This window comes from Corvus kubaryi, unplaced genomic scaffold (assembly GCF_017639235.1).
Source record: "Corvus kubaryi isolate FWS band 111438036 unplaced genomic scaffold, C.kubaryi_AGA036_p1.0 37367, whole genome shotgun sequence".
Taxonomy (NCBI): Eukaryota; Metazoa; Chordata; class Aves; order Passeriformes; family Corvidae; genus Corvus; species Corvus kubaryi.
This window is the reverse complement of record NW_024581119.1, coordinates 5,786,674-5,805,871: the sequence shown is the minus strand read 5'-3', so window position 1 is coordinate 5,805,871 and position 19,198 is coordinate 5,786,674. Positions and strand designations below refer to the sequence as shown.

Here is a 19,198-nt window from a genome sequence, read left to right as displayed (position 1 = left end):
CCTGCAGCAGTGCCACAATTCCCTCTGCAGCAGTGCCACAATTCCCTCTCCATCAGTGCCACAATTCCCCTGCAGCAGGGCCACAATTCCCTCTGCAGCAGGGCCACAATTCCTGTGCAGCAGTGCCACAATTCCCCTGCAGCAGTGCCACAATTCCCTCTGCAGCAGTGCCACAATTCCCTGAGCAGCAGTGCCACAATTCCTGTGCAGCAGTGCCACAATTCCCTCTGGATCAGTGCCACAATTCCTGTGCACGCAGCTGCACACACCTGGACGTACAGCCCGGAAGGTGAGAAGTTCCCAACCAAGCTGGCTTTGAAATCCCCTTGGAGGGTTCAATCCCTTGTCCCGATGGGTTGTGGATTGAATGAACTGTGGCTAACAGGGCACTGATATTTGTCGAGCTGCTTCTCAGCCCCTACTTTAGAAAAGTTTAAAGAGAGCTTTGCAGAGCAAGGATAAGCACACCTGTGTGCAAATGCCCTTGGAATCACCTTGCAATGTCAAGGCTCACTTCTCTTCCAAACATTCGTCTTCTCTTTGTTCTAATTATGTTTTGATTTTGAAATTAATTTCCAGTGAAAACCTAACCTCACAAAGTCCTCCCACTGTTCTCTCATGGAGGGTGAGAGATTGGCCGGACTGGAATGCATTCAGAACATGCACTCAATCCAGTTTCTGGCCAATACTTTCAAGTCTAATTCCTGCAGCCCAGAGCACACAGACAGAAATCTGAAGTAATGCATAGGGGGAAAAGTCTCAGTGTCAGATCATTCAGGGAAGAGCATAGCACATATTCTCACTCTGTGAGCTCCTAAGTGACTGAAATCTCAGAGCAATCAGAAAACCCCTTTCCTTTTAAAAAAACCCCGCCTTTGTGAAAAGAGGAATATTTTGTTCTCAGAATTGCTACAGACCATTAAAAGACACCCACATATGCAAGTGCTCTGCAAAACCGAAAGTCTCTCACTGCTTTCCTTGGTTTAAAGCTACCAGCCCAGGAGTATTTTGTTCCTTGAAAGGGGAAGAGACGGTGACACACGCAATGCTGAGACATCTGCAGTTTTGTAGCACAGACTGAAAACCCAATTTTTCCCCTCAAGAAGATCTGCAGGAGTGTTTGCTTCTGGGCAGGAACAACAAGTACAGCGTTAGTCACACTGTTCCAGCGTGCCTGCTTCCTGGGCTGGAAGGAACCAGGAAGTGCAGAGGCTGCCATGAAAAACACAGCCAGGGAATTAAAAATCACCCCAAGTGTTGCCGCCTTAAGGAGAAGCTCTGTGGAAGTTCAGCATCTTTTCAGGAAACTCTCGGCTTTTGCTTTAGAGCTGAAGAACAGGGTGAGACCCCTCCTGACTCCGGTGGCTCTGCAATGTGCAGCATCGCCTGCCCTCGCCGTGAAGAGGGCCAGCCCTCCTGCCCTGGGCCAGCTCCACTCACCCTGGAAGCCCGGAGTCCTGCTGATTTGCCAGTCCTGGGACAGGTTTTCCCAGGGAAGCTGTGTCACCGGCACTGCTCACACACTGACCTCCCTGGGCAAGGGCTTTTATTCCTGGGCTATGGGGGTCAGGGCTGCAGGGCTAATCCCATTTCGTGGTGCTGCCTCATGCCAGGAGGTTGGAAACCAGCAGCTGGCTAAAATAAACCAGCCCTTTTCCCTTTGCACAGAGCTGGTTTGGCACCAGAAATCCCAAAGGCCTCCAAGTTCCTCCTCCAGAGCAAGCAAGGAGAGCAGGAGAGGAGACCCCACAGGCTCCAGCATCAGCCCTGTGAATGAACCAGCTGATTCTTACCCTGGTTTTCCAAGTGCTGCATCAAGGTACCATGAAGGAGTCCCCGTGGCAAAGATGGGGTGTCCTTGTGAAATGTGGGGGCCTGGAGGTCCCTAAGGGAACTCTTGCCTTATAATCCGGGCCTGAAATAGCTCCTTCCCTGGGGGAGCACCTGAGTGAACCTGAGCTCCTGGGACACCGTCCCAGTCCTGCTCCAAGGATTCAATTAGGGCAGGAACAATGGAAAGCTTTCAGCAACCAAACACTGCTGCTGCCAGCTTCCTGCAGGAGCTGCTTTCTGTAACCCCAGGGGGACACTGAGCCAGCACAATAAGACAACTTGTAATTGCTCCATAATCCCATTCAAATATTCCTTTTTAGCACATGTGCAGTGGTGTTTAATTGCGTGGGGACACACTGCTTGGCAACTCCCACATCACCCAGTAAACAACACCATTGTCTCTGCCTCAAATTCCATTAAGTGCCTGCTTTGCAGGCTGCCCTGTGCTCTCCAGCCTGGTTAATTAATGCATCTGTAATGTCCCTAGCTAATTATTGCCTCTGTGACTGTGAAAAGATGACAGAAGAGGTGTGGAAACAATAAACCTAATTTTTATTAAGAGCACATGGATGCAGCCACTTCCACTGGAACACAACGTGTGCCCTCCATGCTCGGAATATGCCAGTTTCCCCTTGCAGTGGGGCACAGCAATCCCCTGGACTCAGACCTCTGTGTATCCCTGAAAAAATCACCTGTTTAATTGCAGAATTCTTGTTTATCTGAATCTATGGGATGTCACAGGTAGAGGGAATCATTTGTGATATGCTCCTATACATCAAGTAGAATCAGAATTCAGAATATCTTGAATTGGAAGGAAGCCACAAGGATCAGCCAGTGAAGCTCCTGGCTGCAAACAGACCCAGATCTGGGTGCCACAGCAGCTGTGACATCCCTGCTCTTCCATATCACTCATGCAGCCCTGAAGCCCTGACACTTCGAGGAGCACAAGAACTCAAGAGAGATTCCAAACTCTCCAAATTTCTTGCCATGTTATTAACCATAGTACATATGGCCCTGATAAAGGCTGTTAATCCTTTCCTTAAAGAAGATATGACTACACATTTTGGGTTTAAATGGTGCAGATACAGAGAAGTGGCATTTGGAGGTTTCATTTAAACAAACTTCATGCCAAAAGAATACAGAATCCCAGAATGGTTTGGGTTGGAAGGGACATTAAACATTGACACCTCCCACTGTCCCAGGCTGCTCCAAGTCCTGTCCAACCTGGCCTTGGGCACTGCCAGGGATCCAGGGGCAGCCCCAGCTGCTCTGGGCACCCTGTGCCAGGGCCTGCCCACCCTCCCAGGGAACAATTCCTGCCCAATCTCCCATCCAGCCCTGCCCTCTGGCACTGGGAAGCCATTCCCTGGGTCCTGTCCCTCCATGCCTTGTTCCCAGTCCCTCTGCAGCTCTCCTGGAGCCCCTTTAGGCCCTGCAAGGGGCTCGGAGCTCTCCCTGGAGCCTTCTCTTCTGAACAATCCCAGTTGTCTCAGCCTTGCCTCAGAGGAGAGCTGCTCCATCCCATCATCTTCATGGCCCTGTATCCTCATTTTCCTTTGTGCGGTCCAAGTAGATGTACTTGAAGTCACAGACACATAGTTTTCAACTCTATCCTATTTTCCAGGTTGTAAGACCATTAGAAGTTTCATCTAACAAACAATCTGGTTTAAATGTAAAAAAGTTTATGTTCAATATAAATGTGTGCAATCTGTCCGTTATGGAAAACATGGAATGATACGAGAAATCTTCAGGTGCCAACTTTTAGTTGCAGCTTTCTCATCTCTCACTGAGCAGCTCAGCTTCGTGTTGCAAACAAAACTCATTTTTAATAGAAACCAGAGATAAAACCTGTTTGAAGTTAGAAGCAGATGTATCAAGTTTTCAATAAAGCTGGAACCAGTCGCAGGATTGATAGCAGCTGGAGACCAGGGCACTGTATCCTGGTTTCAAGTTGTGCAATAAACATTTCCCAGAGTTTTAATGATAATTTCATTATAGCAGAGTCCTAAGAAGTGGATGTTTTGTCTGTGGGTTGGAGCCACAGATCAATAACTGAGCTGTGCCTGTTCCTGCTGAAGGCAGCCAGGGATCCTCCCTATCCAGCTCCGTTCTGCTTCCCAGCAGCTGAAAAGGTGCAGAGACTGTGATGTGCATTAAAGCAGGTGTCTCACCACGTCTGAGAACAGAGGAAACGCTGCTGTAAAACAAGCGCCAGGGAACTCTCCAGTAAGGCTCCTTCCTGTCATCACAATCAGCGGGATCAAGCGGCTCCTGCGTTATCAAAGGGCTGGGAATGTCTGAACGTGCTGACAAAGGGCAGGAGGAGCTGGCTCAGCACGGGGCTGGGGCTGCTCCGAGCTGATCCCTCTGATCCTGCCCCTGCAGCAGAGCTCTGCGCTGCCCCATGCCGGCACAGGGGACGCTGATCCTGGTTCCCAGGTAAAACCAGCCCTCGTCACCCCAAATCTGCAGCTGCAGCTGTCTGTACCACCAAAGGCTCTCCCCAGCTGTTGGGGGATGCTGATTTTTGGCAAACATCCCATCCGAGCCAGGTGGCCTCACTGGAGGGGTAATGGGAGAGCACGGGGGGACGCAGAGGGTGCTCTGCAATCCCCAGGCTTCGATGGGATCCCACCCCGAGCAGAGGCGAATCTTCCAGTGCTGCTCCGTGGCCTGAACCTCCTCAGTGGGCAGAGATATCCCAGCCCCTGGGGGTGTCAAGACCACATTTTTCATCAGGCTAAAATTAACTGTGCTCATTGAAATTCCAGGGATTTCAATGAGCACAGTGATTATCTGCTGAGAAAATGTCATGTGCCTGGGCTGGGCTGGGCTGGGCCAGATCTGCTCAGCTGCCTCCAGCTTGGGCACTGCTGGGAGTGATCTCCCTCCTTTGCCCTTGTTTGCACATTCTCTTGTGTCCAGGGTGACTTTTCCCCTTCTCCCAGATGCTCTGAAGCTGTGGAACACCCACACCCCAGGAGCTGATGGCCTCGGAGGTGCAGTGGCAGTGATGGAAGTTTAGGGGTGGCAAGGAGAGGCTATAAAAAATTTAAGTTCTATTGCTGTAATTAAGCAATACATGTCTTTCAATTTACATTAGCATATGGTAAGTTATAAAAGTTATTAGTCCCTCTGTGTTAATTAGACCAAAGAACACTATAACCTCCAAAAAGTCAATATTCCTCCAACTTGAAAAGGAATATTAGAAGGTAGGAGCATGGTCCTCCAATTATTTGTGCTTGTCTCCTTTAGAGGACATGGCTGGGCTTGATTCACTTTGATATTTATGCCAGAGGAGAGTAATAGGATTTTAATTTATCTGAATGCTCTCCAGGCATGCAAAAGCTCCTAGGCACTGGGGAAAAAAATATAATAAAAGGACTTTATGATGTAAAGACCTTGGATTCAATTCCCATAATCTCTACCAGGCCCAGCCGGAGCCAAGCTCACACCAGGTAACTTCGGGTCCCTCCCAAAGGGGTTTACAGTGACTGCAGGGCACCTCAGGCACAATGACCTGAGACAGCTCTTCCCTATAATGTTTTAGGCACTTTCTGTAACACTTCTGCAAGGTCCTCCTCACAGAAAAGTTATTTATATGCAAAATGCAAAACAACACAAGACAACCCAAACCAGATGATGAATGCCCAGAAACTCAATTTAGTAATTTTACCCTTCCGTTGTTCTCCCATGAAAATAATGATTAATTTCAGCATATCTTTTGTTGTCACTACTCCATTTGGCCCTACATTTACAGCCAGGAAACTGCACTCTGTCCTCTGGAAAGGTGGATAAATGGAGGTGCGAAAACTCTGCTGTTTGCCTACTCTCCCACAGGGACAGGATGGGTTAATTACTTCTAATCACTAAATCCCTTTTTATCACAGACTCTAAGCCAGAAGAATATATACCTGTACTTACATAAGAGTTCATTAAAACTTCATTTAGTGACTGGACTAATGAGGCATCTGGAGTGTCTCTTGTGCCTTATTTAATTGTGCTGGGGAAAAGAGGCAATGAAAACCAGGGAGGACCAGGAGTGGAGTAACAAGCTCTGCCCCCTCCGTGCCCAGAGAGCAGAGCTGGAGGCTGAGCCCAGGGAATGAGGGCAGCAGGAAGCTACGGAAAAAGCAGGATTTGAGTAACTGTCAGCAAACAGCAGAGGAAGGGTAAAGCTGGAAGAGAAGAGAGTCCCTTCAAATCACCTGCCAGGAAGTCTGGTAGGATATGCAGAGTGTGTCAGCACATGGAGTGATGGCTTACAGGGAAAAACAGTATTTAAAAAAATTGGACTTGCTAATGTTCCCTAATTGGATCAGGCAAATCCTTCATCACAGCCCAGCTGATTCTGCACCACTTGGGAGGGGGCTGGACCTGCCCTGCTCTGCCCTGTCCCAGCAGCTTCCAAACTGTGTTCGGTTTGGGATCAGGAGGGGAAGGGCAGGAGCTTTGGCCAACAGCAACCAGGAGCTGTCCTGTCACGAGGGTGGCCCTGAGATTTTGGGAAGCAGAGAAGCAGGGAAAGCAAAAATGTATTCGCTGTGCAAACAGATTTTCCACCTTTGCTTTGTTCCCTTTTCTTGCAGGTCAGATTTGGGGCAGCTGATCTTGACAAGAGTCCAGCTCTGATAAGGCAGAGATAATGAATTCCCTGCAGTAATCCCTGTGCCCAGTTCATCAGGAGCACTGGGAGCAATGCTGCTGCCCCCGAGACACCCACAAAGCATCCCTGGAGTCAGAACACTTGTCAGCAATATTGATTTTGTCTTCACAGTGCTTGTTTCACCCAGCAATGACCACAACAGATCTGCCCAGAAACTCACTCTGCCTTTGGCCTTTCCCATCTGCTGAGGAGCCACAGTGCCTCGCCCATCCCAAATATCGATGGGAAAAGCCACATCTGGCTTTGTGCCATGGCTGGCTCTGAGGGTCAGGCAGTGGGGCAGCCCTGGATGCCCCCAGGGCTCTTGCTGGAATAACACCACATTTATTGTCCTTTTCAGCAAAATAAACCCACTGTGCTTTAGGCTGGCCGGTGAGCTGCTGTTCTTCATGTGCTGTAACTCAGGCCTTTGGAAAGTCAAGGCAACCTGAACACAAAACCATTGTTTTAAGCCACAATGTTTCACTTTGTAAAAATGTAAAAACCCCAATGTCTTGAAGGATGTGAACTCCTCAGCATTTACTCTACACTTTTCATTTGAAGCTATTTACCGTCTCTGCCTTGCACTGGGTCAGAGTTAAACTTAAATGTCAGTAAATAGAGCTGCTTGTTTGAGAGGAGACAATACATTACATTTGTAATATGTGTGTGCCTGGTTAAATCTACTGAAAATAGCTATAAAATCGCTGTCCCAAATTATCAGTGAAAAACATCCCCACTTTTAGTCATGCTAAAATTTCTGTAGTCGTTGATATGTTGCCAGTCACCATTCTGACCTGCTTTCCAAACACCTGGTGGGAAGCAGAGCTGTATGTTCTGACCAGTGGTACCTCTGAACTCTGGGGAGTGGATTCCTAATTTTTCGTAGGGGTTGCTAAGGGAACAAATTCTCTGTTGTATTTTACACTGCCCTGAACCCGACCAGGCTGTGACAGTGTCAGGATTTAACAGAAGTCCTGCTGGGTGTAAATATCACACCACTCCTGAGAGCAGATGGGGCTTGAGCAGTGCCATGGGCTGGGAACAGCCTAAAGAATTTGCTTGGAGCAGATTTTAAGGTGTGGAGGGAGGGATTAATAACCCCAAACTGCTTTATCAGTGTTCCCAAGTGTGAGGACGAAGCAGGAAAGCACAAACACTGTCTCTGCAGGCCACTCTTCTTGTGACAAAATATCCCTCCCCCCTGGCTGCCATAGGTCCTTCAAGGCACATCCCAGCCTCCAAAGTGGATCCTGGAATCATCCAAGGTCCACCCAGCTCCGAGTTCAGTGCAAAGTGCCTCCCCCAGCTGCAGTGTGGGATTTCCCAGGCTGCCTTCTGAGCCCAGGATAATTCATTTCCACGGATATGTGCTCCTTAACACCATTACAGCCCGGCCTGTGTGATCCCTCTGGGAGAGGAGCCCATTTGTAAGGCAGTATTATTCCCATGCCATGCTTTTAATTCCGAGGTTGTTATTGATAACGACTTCCTCTCACACATCCCCAGCAGAGGCTGAGCCTTCCTGCGAGGAAGGCAGAGCAGCAGGAGTTCAAAGCATTTCTAGTGTCACTGTGTGACAGGGAAAGAGGCTTTGGACAAACAAGGAGCTGCATTCCATGCTCAGATTAGGAGGCTCCAGCCTCTAATAAATGTTTAGGCTGCGGAATAAGTCACTGTTACAAATCCTTGCCTTTGATAGTCTTTTCCACCCACCCCTTCCTTTGCCACGTCTCTACAATGCTCTGCTGAGGAAGAACATTTCCCTGGAAGTGCCAGGTGAGTTCCACGTCCACAGCACATATTCCAGCCTCAGTGGAATGTAACTTATCCATCCCCTCCCATCAGCTCTGCTTGGGGAAGCCAGCCACTGCTGTCACCTAAAGGGAGACTCTGGGACACTGAATTACCTCTCTAGACAGCTGCCTCTAGGAGCAAAGGTTTGGGATGCAGGAATTTGAGAGATTTTCCTCCTCTGGCTGTTGGGAGACTAATGAGCAAATCTGCAGGAGGGGATAACATTAACAGTCAGCAAGGGGCAGAATCTGTGAGACAGGGTGCTGACACCACGGAGCACTTGTAACAAGCTGAAAACCCCTGCTAATGATTCAGAGAGAATGGGAAAAAAATCCAACCACCACCCACAGGAAAACCCTGAGCTCATAACTAAAATCCTGAAACACCAAAGGGGAAACCTGCTCATAAAAGCTTTTTTTGCACCTCTGACTTCATTTGTTCATCTTTAGCCAGGAGTTCTCTCCTCAGAGCTGCCTGCAGCCCTTTCCCCCTGCAGACCCTGATTCCACCAACGCATTCTGCCCACCCCAGGCTGGAAAATCCTGCCTGGAAGGGACCTGAGCATCTCAGGGGCTTGGACACACTTGCTGTGCCACAAGTGCAGCAGGAAGAGCTGCCAGCTCCTCCTGAAACCTGGAACAAAGGAATTCATGCAAGTGGAAATGACCCACAGTGCCACCACTGCCAGGTGCAGCCTCCTCCCCAGGCAGAGAGAGAGGGAGATAGGGAGATGTGGGAGACACCTGTGGGAAGGAGCTGGGAAGCCTCTGTGCCCATCCCTCCCCCCAGCTGCCTTTCCCACTCCTCGGACAGCTGGAGCTCACCGCTTTTCCACATTCACTCTACACGGACACAGAGTTCTTTCATCGCCTGCCACAAGCACACCCCTAGGAGGAAACTGGGAATGGGCTGAGGATATCTCCTAATTTCCCATTACCCAGCTTTGTCTGAGCTGTTAAGCAGCTGCAGGGCTGCAAGAGTCACAAAAGCAGTTTCTGTATTTTTCCTCTTTGAGCTCCTGCTGGGGATGTGTGTCCTGCACCACGTGCAAGTCATTCAGCCTCAGCACGTGCTGCTTTATGGGATACAGTGAGACTTGGGCACTTCATAGCCCCCATTAAAATCAACACTACAGCAGTACCTAAAATAGCACAGTTACAGCCAGTCTTTAACACAGAGGAGAAATGGGAAAAGATTCGCACCATGAATTTTGATCACAGGAAACAGGTCCACCAGAGACTTCATGAATTCCTTTAATCCATTGCTTCTTTCTCCTCTGGATCAGTTCTAAGTGGTTATGGGCAGCTCCTGGACTAACCCCTTTACCTCAATCTCAGACTTACAAAAGAGGGTGAAACACTACAAAAAAGAGGGTGAAGACCTACAACAGGAGCTAAAGGCCCCACCTTTCACTACTGGTTATGTCAGACACCCTGCTGGGGTCAGGCACTATCCAAGGACAAACTCCACTGTGTTCCCAGTCCAGGTGACATGGGCAGTGAAATCCTAACGCCAAACTACCCTTCACTGTGCCCCTTTCCTCCTCAAAACCGTGACTGATTGTCGACAGATCCTTACCTGTGGCTTCCACCATTCCTTCCAGGATGACCACAATCTCAAACTCCTCCTTCTCCAGCTGGGTGCGGGACATCTCCCAGAAGGGGCTTTTCTCATTGATCTCGTGTGAGATGATGAGAGGGGACACCAGGAACAACCTGTCATCTCCGGTGTCAAATCCCACGTTGATGTCTGTTTGGTTCAGGGGAATAAACTCCCCTTCTTTGGTCTGTTTGGACTTAATCAGTTTGGCTCGAATGGAAGCCTCGACAATGTGGGAATTGCGGAGGTCCCCAACCCGGAACATGAGGCAGAGCTTCTCATCCCTCATGGAAATGACGGCGTTGTTGGAGAACATGAGGGTCTCCGCCCTCTTCTTTGGTTGGCTGATCTTGACAAACATGCACCCCACCATGAAGGCGTTGACGATGGAGCCCAGGATGGCCTGGACCAGGAGCAGCACGATGCCCTCGGGGCACTTCTCTGTGATGACCCTGTGGCCATACCCAATGGTGGTCTCGGTCTCGATGGAGAACAGGAATGCCGACACAAACCCGCTGAGGTTTTCAACGCAGGGGATCCAGTTCTCGTCTTCCAGGTGGTCCAGGTCTCCCCGGATGTAGGCGATGAGCCACCAGATGAACCCAAAGAACAGCCAGGTGATGGTGTAGACCATGGTGAAGACCAGCAGGTTGAAGCGCCACTTGAGGTCCACCAGGGTGGTGAAGAGGTCGCTGAGGTACCGATAGGTCTCCTGGACATTCCCGTGGTGCACGTTGCACTTCCCGCTCTTCTCCATGTAGCGCTGCCGTGGCTTCTTGCCCTCGGCAGAAATGAGCCGGGTCCTGTCCGTGGCGATGGGGACATCATCCCGAGCCTGCTTGGGGATCTTCTTGGGCTCCCGGGATGTGACCCCGATGTCCATGTCCTGGTTCATGAAGATCCGGGAATCTCCAGCCATGGCTGGGCTGCACAACAAAGAAAGACAGTTTCAGGCAGAAGGAAAAGAGACAAAAGCCATTTTATTTCCCCATCTGGACCATCAGGACGTTGTTTCTGGAGGGTTCACACTTCTCCCACAACAGCCACTTGTTGAACGCAACTCTGCAGTGACCTGGAAGTAAAGACTGGCTTATTACACACAGGCCTTTCAAGCATCAGCCGCTGCCAGGGTGATGGGCACGCTCTGGGAGTGTGGAAAAGCTAAACCTTGGAACATTTTGGGGCTTTCTTTTTGTCCTTAGATTTTTTACACACTAAATTTGCTCGAGATCACAACTTGGAACAAAGTAAAGATGTGTCAACATCTTTTCAGGAGGAGCTTTTTGATGCCTCAGGTTTTGGGTGCATATCAAGAGAAACCTTAGAAATTAAGAGAAAGCGCTGAGCACCGCTGTCTACCTAAATCTCACATGAGTCTAAATTATGCATGAAGGCTTCCCTTGCAGTCAGCAGAGAAAGGCATCTCCAGGGATAATTCAGATTTCAGGAGTGCTGAATCACCTTCTGGAAGTTTATTCGTGAGCCTGGGCTTCAAACGTGAAATAAACATTTAATTGAGCATCTTGAATCCCACATTGGAAGGTGTGATGAACCCAGGCCTGCTGTTAATGAGATCTGTCAGAGCTCACCCCTTTGCTCCACCTGACATTAGACAAAATCACTGGGCGCTCTTAGGAACGCATCAGAGAGCTGTTAACAATCCCACTGTCGACGTTCAGAGTTATGCTTACCAGGATAAATAACACAAGATGAAGGCTGCAATGCTTTCTGCCAGTTATAATGTAACATCCTGTTTACTGAGATGATTAGATACTCCTTTAAAAAATGAGAGTCTTGACTCTGGATGCAGGGCACAGACAAAATCTCCGTCAAAGACTACCTAAGGAGCCTTAGGGATATCAAAGATAGAGCAGCAATATTTTGTATGGTGTTCATTCCCTGCATTGTCCTCTACAAATCCTATTAAAACCTAACTAAATCTATCACTGCTCCCTCTATCTTTAATCTTCTTATGCTCCTGTGAATGAGAAAAGGTGTAGAGATACAATTAAGAGTATCTTGGGAGAGACAATTTTGAAGACTGAGCAAAGTAGCTTCATCTTTTTGGTATTAAAAAGCACAAAGGGTGGGCGGGAAGGAAGCAGAGGCAGGATGAATAAATGAAGCAACAAATTTTCACTTCCATTCGGCTGCAGCCAAGTCTGGTTAATGGCAGAGAATTCCTCGTGGCCCTTATCTAAGTCACCATCAATCACTGCTCCAACGAAGCAGCCGGAGCCTGTTGCTGGAACCAGCCCCGCTGGCTCTGCTCCGCAGGGAGCCCAACCATCTGTGCCCAGCAGAGCTTCCTGCTGCCACAGCGCCTGCCTGGCAGGGCTGGGGCCAGGGCTGAGCCCCTGCAGTCACGGTGAGGGGCAGAGAATGGGGATTCGAGGCGCTGGGAGGGGAAATCAGGAGGGATCAGGTGTCCAGTGCTGTGTGGTCCCTTCCTCCAGCGGGAGCATCCAGGACTTTGACAGAATAGTCACCCCTGCTCTGTTCCTGTCCCTCCTGAGAGCTGGCTCGGGGTGTGTTCACACTCGTCCTCAGCCCTTTTCACTGCCTGATGCAATTGAAACCTCCCGACCCCCTGGCCTGGCTGTCTCTGCACTCTGAAGTTTGTCTCTTTACACGTGAGCAAAGTGCTGCAAGGTGCTGAAAAATGACAGGGGCACAGCTTGACTCTCATTTCCCAGCATGTGAAAGCACATGGCAGAACAATCAGACACCTTTTCCCCCTCTTTAATAGAGAAAGAAGCCTCCTATCCACTGGGAATCAGGTAGTGAAGAACCTCCTCGCTTCCTTCTTACAAACAATATTCTTGATGCATGTTTGCATTGATTGATTAATCCAAAATTACTCCATTTGGACTAAAAAGCTTGTCATCAATCTAAATGTAAAACCAGGCAAGGGTTGCATGTTTTCAATTTTAAAAGACTTGTTTTAAAGATAATTTTGTTATAAAAGTAAATTTAAAGCTTTCACTGGCACCATGGGAGAGAGAACAATCCCGTTCCAGACATCAATCTAGAGTGAAAGGTTTCATGTTCTGGATTCACACCAAAGAGACCAAAAGGATCTTAAAACTTACTACAAAGAACAGAATAGAGTAAAAGCAACCAAAAATCCTAAATCACTGGAAATATCACTCTGGTGGAGCAGGTTTGAGGAGCTGACCAGTAATGAATGTATAGGGGAACCTTTTTAACTAAAACACTCACAGGACTGGCAACATCTCTGGTGGTGCTGCTGATCTCCAACAACAGCTCAGCTGAAGCATCTCTGCAAACCTTCAGGAACACCTTCCAAGTGATCCAGTAATGCAGAAAAATTCCTGCTGGATAAGAACTTCACTGACAGCTTCAGTGGCATTGCAATTCCTATGGATATTTCATCTGTAACTCTCCCGTTGTAGTGTGAGCATAATCTCAGTCTGTGCTTATTGAAAATAATTAAGCACATGAATTTTTTCTTCAGAGTCTTTAAACAGAATGCTCCTGGTTAGCAGTTTGAGCACAGCTCTGGATGGCTGCACACTATCCAGCTTTCTGCTCCAAATGATTCCAGGGTTTTCTAATTCTGAGCAAATCACTGCTTTTGCTTCTGCCTTAATTCCCCAGCAGTAAAATTTGTGATATGGATGTGAATGGTCTGTGAGATCCCAGGCATAAGAATCTTCTAGGAAATTTGCTGTCATTCCTTTGTGATTTTAAGGGCCCTGGGAAACTTTAGCCCAAATGAGAAGATGCTCTGAAAGGAGCAGTGCAACTCTGTAAGGACCTGGTTAACTCCTCACTGTGTCATGCACAGCCACTGCTGCCGGGCATAAACATCTCTGCCACATCGTGGTAAATATGTTCATGCACCTCCCAGAGATTTCGGCTGCAGTCTGTAAATCCCTGCTCCCTCCAGCACAGAGAGCCAGGAGGTGAAATTGCCTCTTACAGTCACAGGCACTCTTCTGTTTCTTTGGCATTTACCATCTTTGGTTAAACGAGGCCAGGATAATAAAAATGTCACTTCTGTACAAAGCTGCCTTCCTTCAGGACAGGCTACTGCATGAGGAGCTGTGAGTCAGTGCATTATCAGCCTTGCAGAGAGGTTTTTATCAGCCCTGCTGATGTTCAGCTCTGCCCAGATGACACACTCGGGGCAGGCGGCGACATTTAGGGGCTGGGATTTGCTGCACAAGAGTCAGGCTGGGGTTAGGTGAGAATCTCCAGGAGGCAGCGCTTGGCAGAGCAGCTCCCAGCCCCTCCTGACAGAGCTGAGGTGCTCCTGGCAGCTCCAGCAATTTGCCAGAGACATCACTGAAGGTAAAAGTACAAAACACTTGAAGAAACTTCTTTCCCTGCTGACCGGGGGGCTTTTCCCATTTAAACAATTGCTGATCTGGCTGCAGTAAACACACAGATTTCCATGGGGATGGGATTTGATGCTGGAAAGGACTAAACTGGCAGGCAGGTGGAGTCTGAAGATGCGAATCTGTCATCAAATTTGTGTAAAAGCAGACCTCTTTTTGTTTCTTTTAAACCTCATGCCTGTGTTTTCTCACATTAGGAGAATAATTGAGCAACCGTTCTTTAGCAAACCTCCCACACCTCCCAAAAGAGTATTTTTTTACTTAACCCTGTCATCGTTTTTTTGCAGACAATGAGTCCTGTACTACTCAACAAGCAACCAATAATACTGAACAGAGATCACTGAAAAACCTGACCTGGTTCTTTTGCTGCCTGTTAGCCCACACCACATAAACCAGGTTACTGTGCCCAGGTTCCTCTGGGCCACATAATTCTGCTTTAGGTTGCAGTGCTGCAAGGGAATGAAATTCTTAATTGTCAGACAAGAGCAACGTGGGGAAGTTGGTGCAGGAATAAAGGAAATGAAAGCAGCAGCACCCGAAGAGAATAAAAGCATTGGCTGCTGAACACTGAGTGCTCATGGAAAGATGGAGGAAGGAGAAATCTTAGGAGAAGATGGCCTTTGACAACCCAAAGAAAAATGACTTTAGATAGGCTCTGGCTTAGGTGGGGCTTTGATTTCCCTGAGAAAGGCACCTTTCCTCCACCCTTGTCTTCATTGCCTGTGTGTGAGTGGGACTGAACAGCCAACACCACCAGACTGCCCTTCCACACAGAGCTGTGCATGCAAGGTGAGGAAAGGCAGGTGGATTTGGGGTGAACCATGGAATGTTCCATCTTTCTGACTCTGTATAAATAGAGCTTTGGGGTTTTGGTGGCTGTCTCTTTGGAAAGTGCTTAGGAGTCCACAGGTGGAGGGAAGGCTGCAGAAGAGCTGTGCTATTGAAAGGCAGGGAAAAAGAAGGGAGACCTGTGGCACAAAAGCTCCCTGATCCCAGAAATTGCCTCTCCCAGTGTCACCTCACTCAGCGCTGAGGTGGGAAGGTGCCTCTCATCTCCTCTGTGAGTTTTTGATAAGTCTCAGCACCGCTTTCCTGGCACTCAGGATGTAACAGCAGATTCCTCTGGGGCTGGAGGAGACCTCACCCCACCACCAGGTCACAAAGACGGGTGGCTGCTGGTCCATCTGAAGGGGCAGGGTGGCTTTGTGCTTGTCACAGAGCTGGGCTGGGCTGTGACAGCTCCTGTGTGCCCAGAGTGCCCCTGGCTCAGAAATACCCCAGCAGAAGGTGCTCGGTCTTTCCAAAGAAAATCTCTCTGACTGGGGAGCCAACCTGACCCCAAGGAAGGGTTTATGGACATTTGCACTTTCCCTTTACCTGCGAGTTACCTCCCAATCCATCCTTCTCCTCGGATATCCTGGGGCCCTTCCATTGTTGGTTGTGAGGGAGGAACGTGACCCTCCCACTCCCAGAGCATCCGAGTGTTTCGCAGCGCTCAGTGCAGCTATCACACGCTGGAAAGTTTTATTTATGTATTTCCTGAGATGCCTGAACCAAGGAAGGGCTCTATCTACTCACAAAGACACTTAGTTCTTCTACACCCAGCTGGGAGTCTGTGGCAGGGCAGGAATTAAATTTAGCAGTTCCAAAATCCTAAATCAGCACCTGGAATCACTGCAGAACTCTTTCCTCCTTGCCCCACTCCAGCAGCAGGGAATGCAGTCCCTGCCTGCCTCAGGTGTGTGTGAAGGTCACTCTGCAAAGCCCCCACAGCCGGATCCCTCGGATCAATAACCCAGCAGGATTATTTCCAAAGCCAACAAAGGCAGTTTCTGTTCTGTCAAATAGCCACAGGTTTCAAATATGTTTTTTTCCTCAACTATGGATTGAAGTATAACCCCCCCCACATAACACAAGTTCACAGCTGCATTAAATATAATGACTCCAGACCTATAGAGAAAAGAGTGGAGACACAAAAGTGTGATGAGGAGAGAGACTGGGAGGAGGTTTTTTACAGAAAAAGAAGAAGATGAAAACTAGAAAATGCCTTTTGAGGCATCATGCAGGCTTTTACAACTTGTTAGAGCACAAGGACTGGAGAGTATGGAGTTTCTATAAGATTGGGAGTATTTCCTATGGCACAGTTCCACCAATCCTCCAATCCTTGGAGGAATTAACCCATGGAACTCCCAAGCAATTCTGTTGTACTTCATTGTATTCAAGACCTTGAGCAGGACAAGTGCCTGCGCAAAGGATGCAACCACAGTATTGTGCTCTTAGGTGTTTTCCTTGATTTGGAACAGTCAAATGATATTTTCTCTATCAACAACAAATAGAGCCTGGAAATAAATCAATTTGATTCCACCTCCAAGGAAGTGACTGTGCCTGAGGCACTCTGCAGCCTCTCTGTCCCTGGCCTCTCACCTCATCTCTATTTTTAGGGACACCTTATGGTGTCGTTGGAAATCTGATCATTGTCTCTCAACCTGAACAAAGACAGGGACACCTCTGTCCTCATCAGACACTCCTGTTTCTCCTGTTTCTCTGTTTCTCCTGCTCCTGGCTGTTTACACTGAACAGAAAACACTGAATGTTGGGAAAGCAGAATCTCAGTTCTAGGAGAAAATCCTGCCCCAGGACCACCAACGTTCCCATTCTCCATTGTTTAGGAATTCACCATCACAGCAACAGAGAATCACTCTGTAATCTGCTTCAAAGAAATACAATAAAACTGTTGAAACACTTCATGTTTCTGCAGTACCTTGCAACAAAGAGTTCACAGATAGACTGCCCAAACACAGGCTCTTTTTGCCCCAAGGCCTTCAGCAGTGCTCGAGCCGGCTGCAGAAAGGGCACAGGAGTCACAGAGGGACAAACCGACCTCAGACCAAGCTGCTGGCTGAGGGCCCGTGCTCACCCCAAGTGTCCAGGTGCCTCTCCTGACCTCAAACCCAATAGAAAGTGGGTGACTTAAATAGTGCAGTCTGGGGATTTGCCTTGGAATATTACTCCAAAGCTCTGTTTGCCCTTTTTTTGCAAATAAATGGGCTGGAACTTTCCAGGGTTGGAGAATATTCTGCCATGGGAATCAGAAATGATCCTGATCCTTTATCTCCAGCTGGGTAGGAATGGTGAGGCAAAGAACTGAAGCCCAGAAGTGAAATAACCCCCCAGCACAAACACTGCCCCACACACTCCCCACCTTCTCGGGGAGATCCTGGCTGCTCGGCCTGGTCAGAGAACCAGTGAGAAAAGCCAGTTTGGATTCCCCCGAGCCCCTCTTCCACAAATTCAAGGTCTATTTTAAAGTAAAAGGGCACAGGAGGAAGCAGCTGCTTGGTGACAGAATCTCCAAAAGCCAGAGGTAAGTTTTTTGGGATGGGGCCAGTTTCTGCCAGTTATCAGCTGGTTCCTGAAACTCCCTGCTCAAGCCCAAGGAGAGATGCTGTGTAAAAGTTAACCTGATGCTCCCAAGCACCATGTGCTGGCACAGTGAGAACCCCAGGCGCCTTTCTGAGTGATGCAACAGGACACTGGTAAAAAAATCAGTCATGCTTTTACCTCCCAGAGCCATAACCCCCGAGGGATTCCCAGTGCTCTGCATTCCCTGTCCCCTCCAAGGGCTGAACATGCCACTTCCTCATCTGGAGACTGCCCTGCCAGGGCTCTGTAACTCCAAGCTGACTGGCAAGTATCCTAATTATGAAAGAATTTAATCTTGGACTCCAGATAAGGATTGTGGAGTCACTCCACACAATTCGGGGCTGCTCACTGATCAGTCTCCTGGCGCCCTTTGCATTCCAGTGGTCTCCACTAATCCTGTATCTGAGCAGTTCCTGTTTTTTAACGTCTTTTCTTGCATCCCACCTTTAGATCTGACAGTGCTTTTGCCCAAGATCAGCATCCAATCCCTGCCTTCCCAAAGAGTTCCCTGGCAGCTGCGAGTTAGGCAGCAGCATGTCCACAGCTCACACCCCGGCAGCTTTGGGCACAGGAGCCTGGCATCCCGCTGGCCCAACAGCTCCGCGTTTGTCCCGCTGCCTGCTGGGCTCCCGATCCTTTGCAGCCGGAGAAGACCGGGAGTGACCTGGAATAACAAAGGAATCGGTAACTTACTTGCTACGAGCGGCTCCGCATCAGAGTCGCGCCTGGGCTCCGGAGGGCAGCTGGCCGGGGGCAGGAGCGGGGCCGGGAGCTGCTGCGGGAGCAGCAGCCGGTCCATGCCATCACCAGGGAGCCGGGATCGTCCTCGGAGCCCCGGGCTGCCTCCCGCCTCCTTGCCGCTGCCCGTTGGCAGCAAACATCGATGTGGCACTGAGGATGCCCACGCCCCTGTCCGTGGGTATCCCTGATTTCCCCGCTCCGCTCCAAGCCCTCACCCTCCCCCGCTGCGCTGCCACTTTTGCCTCTCCTTCGCCTGCGCTTCCCTGCTCCTCTCCTGTTCCGAGGGATCCGTGGTGGTCCCGAGCTTTTGAAGGGCTGGGGCAGAGGGAGGGCGCGGAGGCTGCGTGTGACGGCGCCTTATCTGTTCTCAATGAGCGCAGGGGCGGGGGGCGAGGGAGGGGTTTGGGCGCTGCCGGGAGGGGAGGGAGGCGAATCCCTGCCTTGGGAGCTCGGGATCGCAGGAGCTCCGTGCTCGGGAAAGACCTCCGAGCTCACGGGGCGCGACCAGCGAGGGGCTCCCGGGCAGCTCCCGAGCGGCTCCCGCAGCGCTGAGCGCTCCCTTCTCCTCCTGGGATCGCCTTTCCCGGGCCGCGGGGTGGGCCGGCGCTCGTCAGGGGGTGGGGGCTGTGCTTGTGGCTCAAAATCACACAAACAGAAAGCAGTTCCTAAAAGCCAGGAGGGAGGGAGGGCGCGGGAGCCGCGCGGTTCACACGTGTGGAAATCGTCACCGGCACCGGGGAAACTCTGCCGGGCTGGACCGGGGAATGTGGGCAAAACGGGGAAAGGGGGAGAGCAT

The 19,198-nt window shown here is 49.6% G+C and overlaps 1 protein-coding gene across 2 annotated transcripts in view; it reads right to left on the bottom strand.

The window, feature by feature from the left end:
• Window positions 1–18,911, bottom strand: part of KCNJ5 (potassium inwardly rectifying channel subfamily J member 5) — an 82,615-nt gene extending 63,704 nt beyond the window's left edge. The window contains exons 1-2 of one of the 2 annotated variants that reach the window (XM_042034025.1): window positions 18,355–18,911; window positions 9,854–10,800 (exon numbers count right to left, since the gene is read on the bottom strand). In XM_042034025.1, coding sequence (XP_041889959.1) covers window positions 9,854–10,793 — 940 coding nt within the window. In that variant the 5' untranslated portion in view covers window positions 10,794–10,800; window positions 18,355–18,911. The remainder of the gene's footprint in view (window positions 1–9,853; window positions 10,801–18,354) is intronic. The other variant, XM_042034026.1, reaches the window with a different exon arrangement.
• Between the last annotated feature and the right edge of the window lie 287 nt (window positions 18,912–19,198).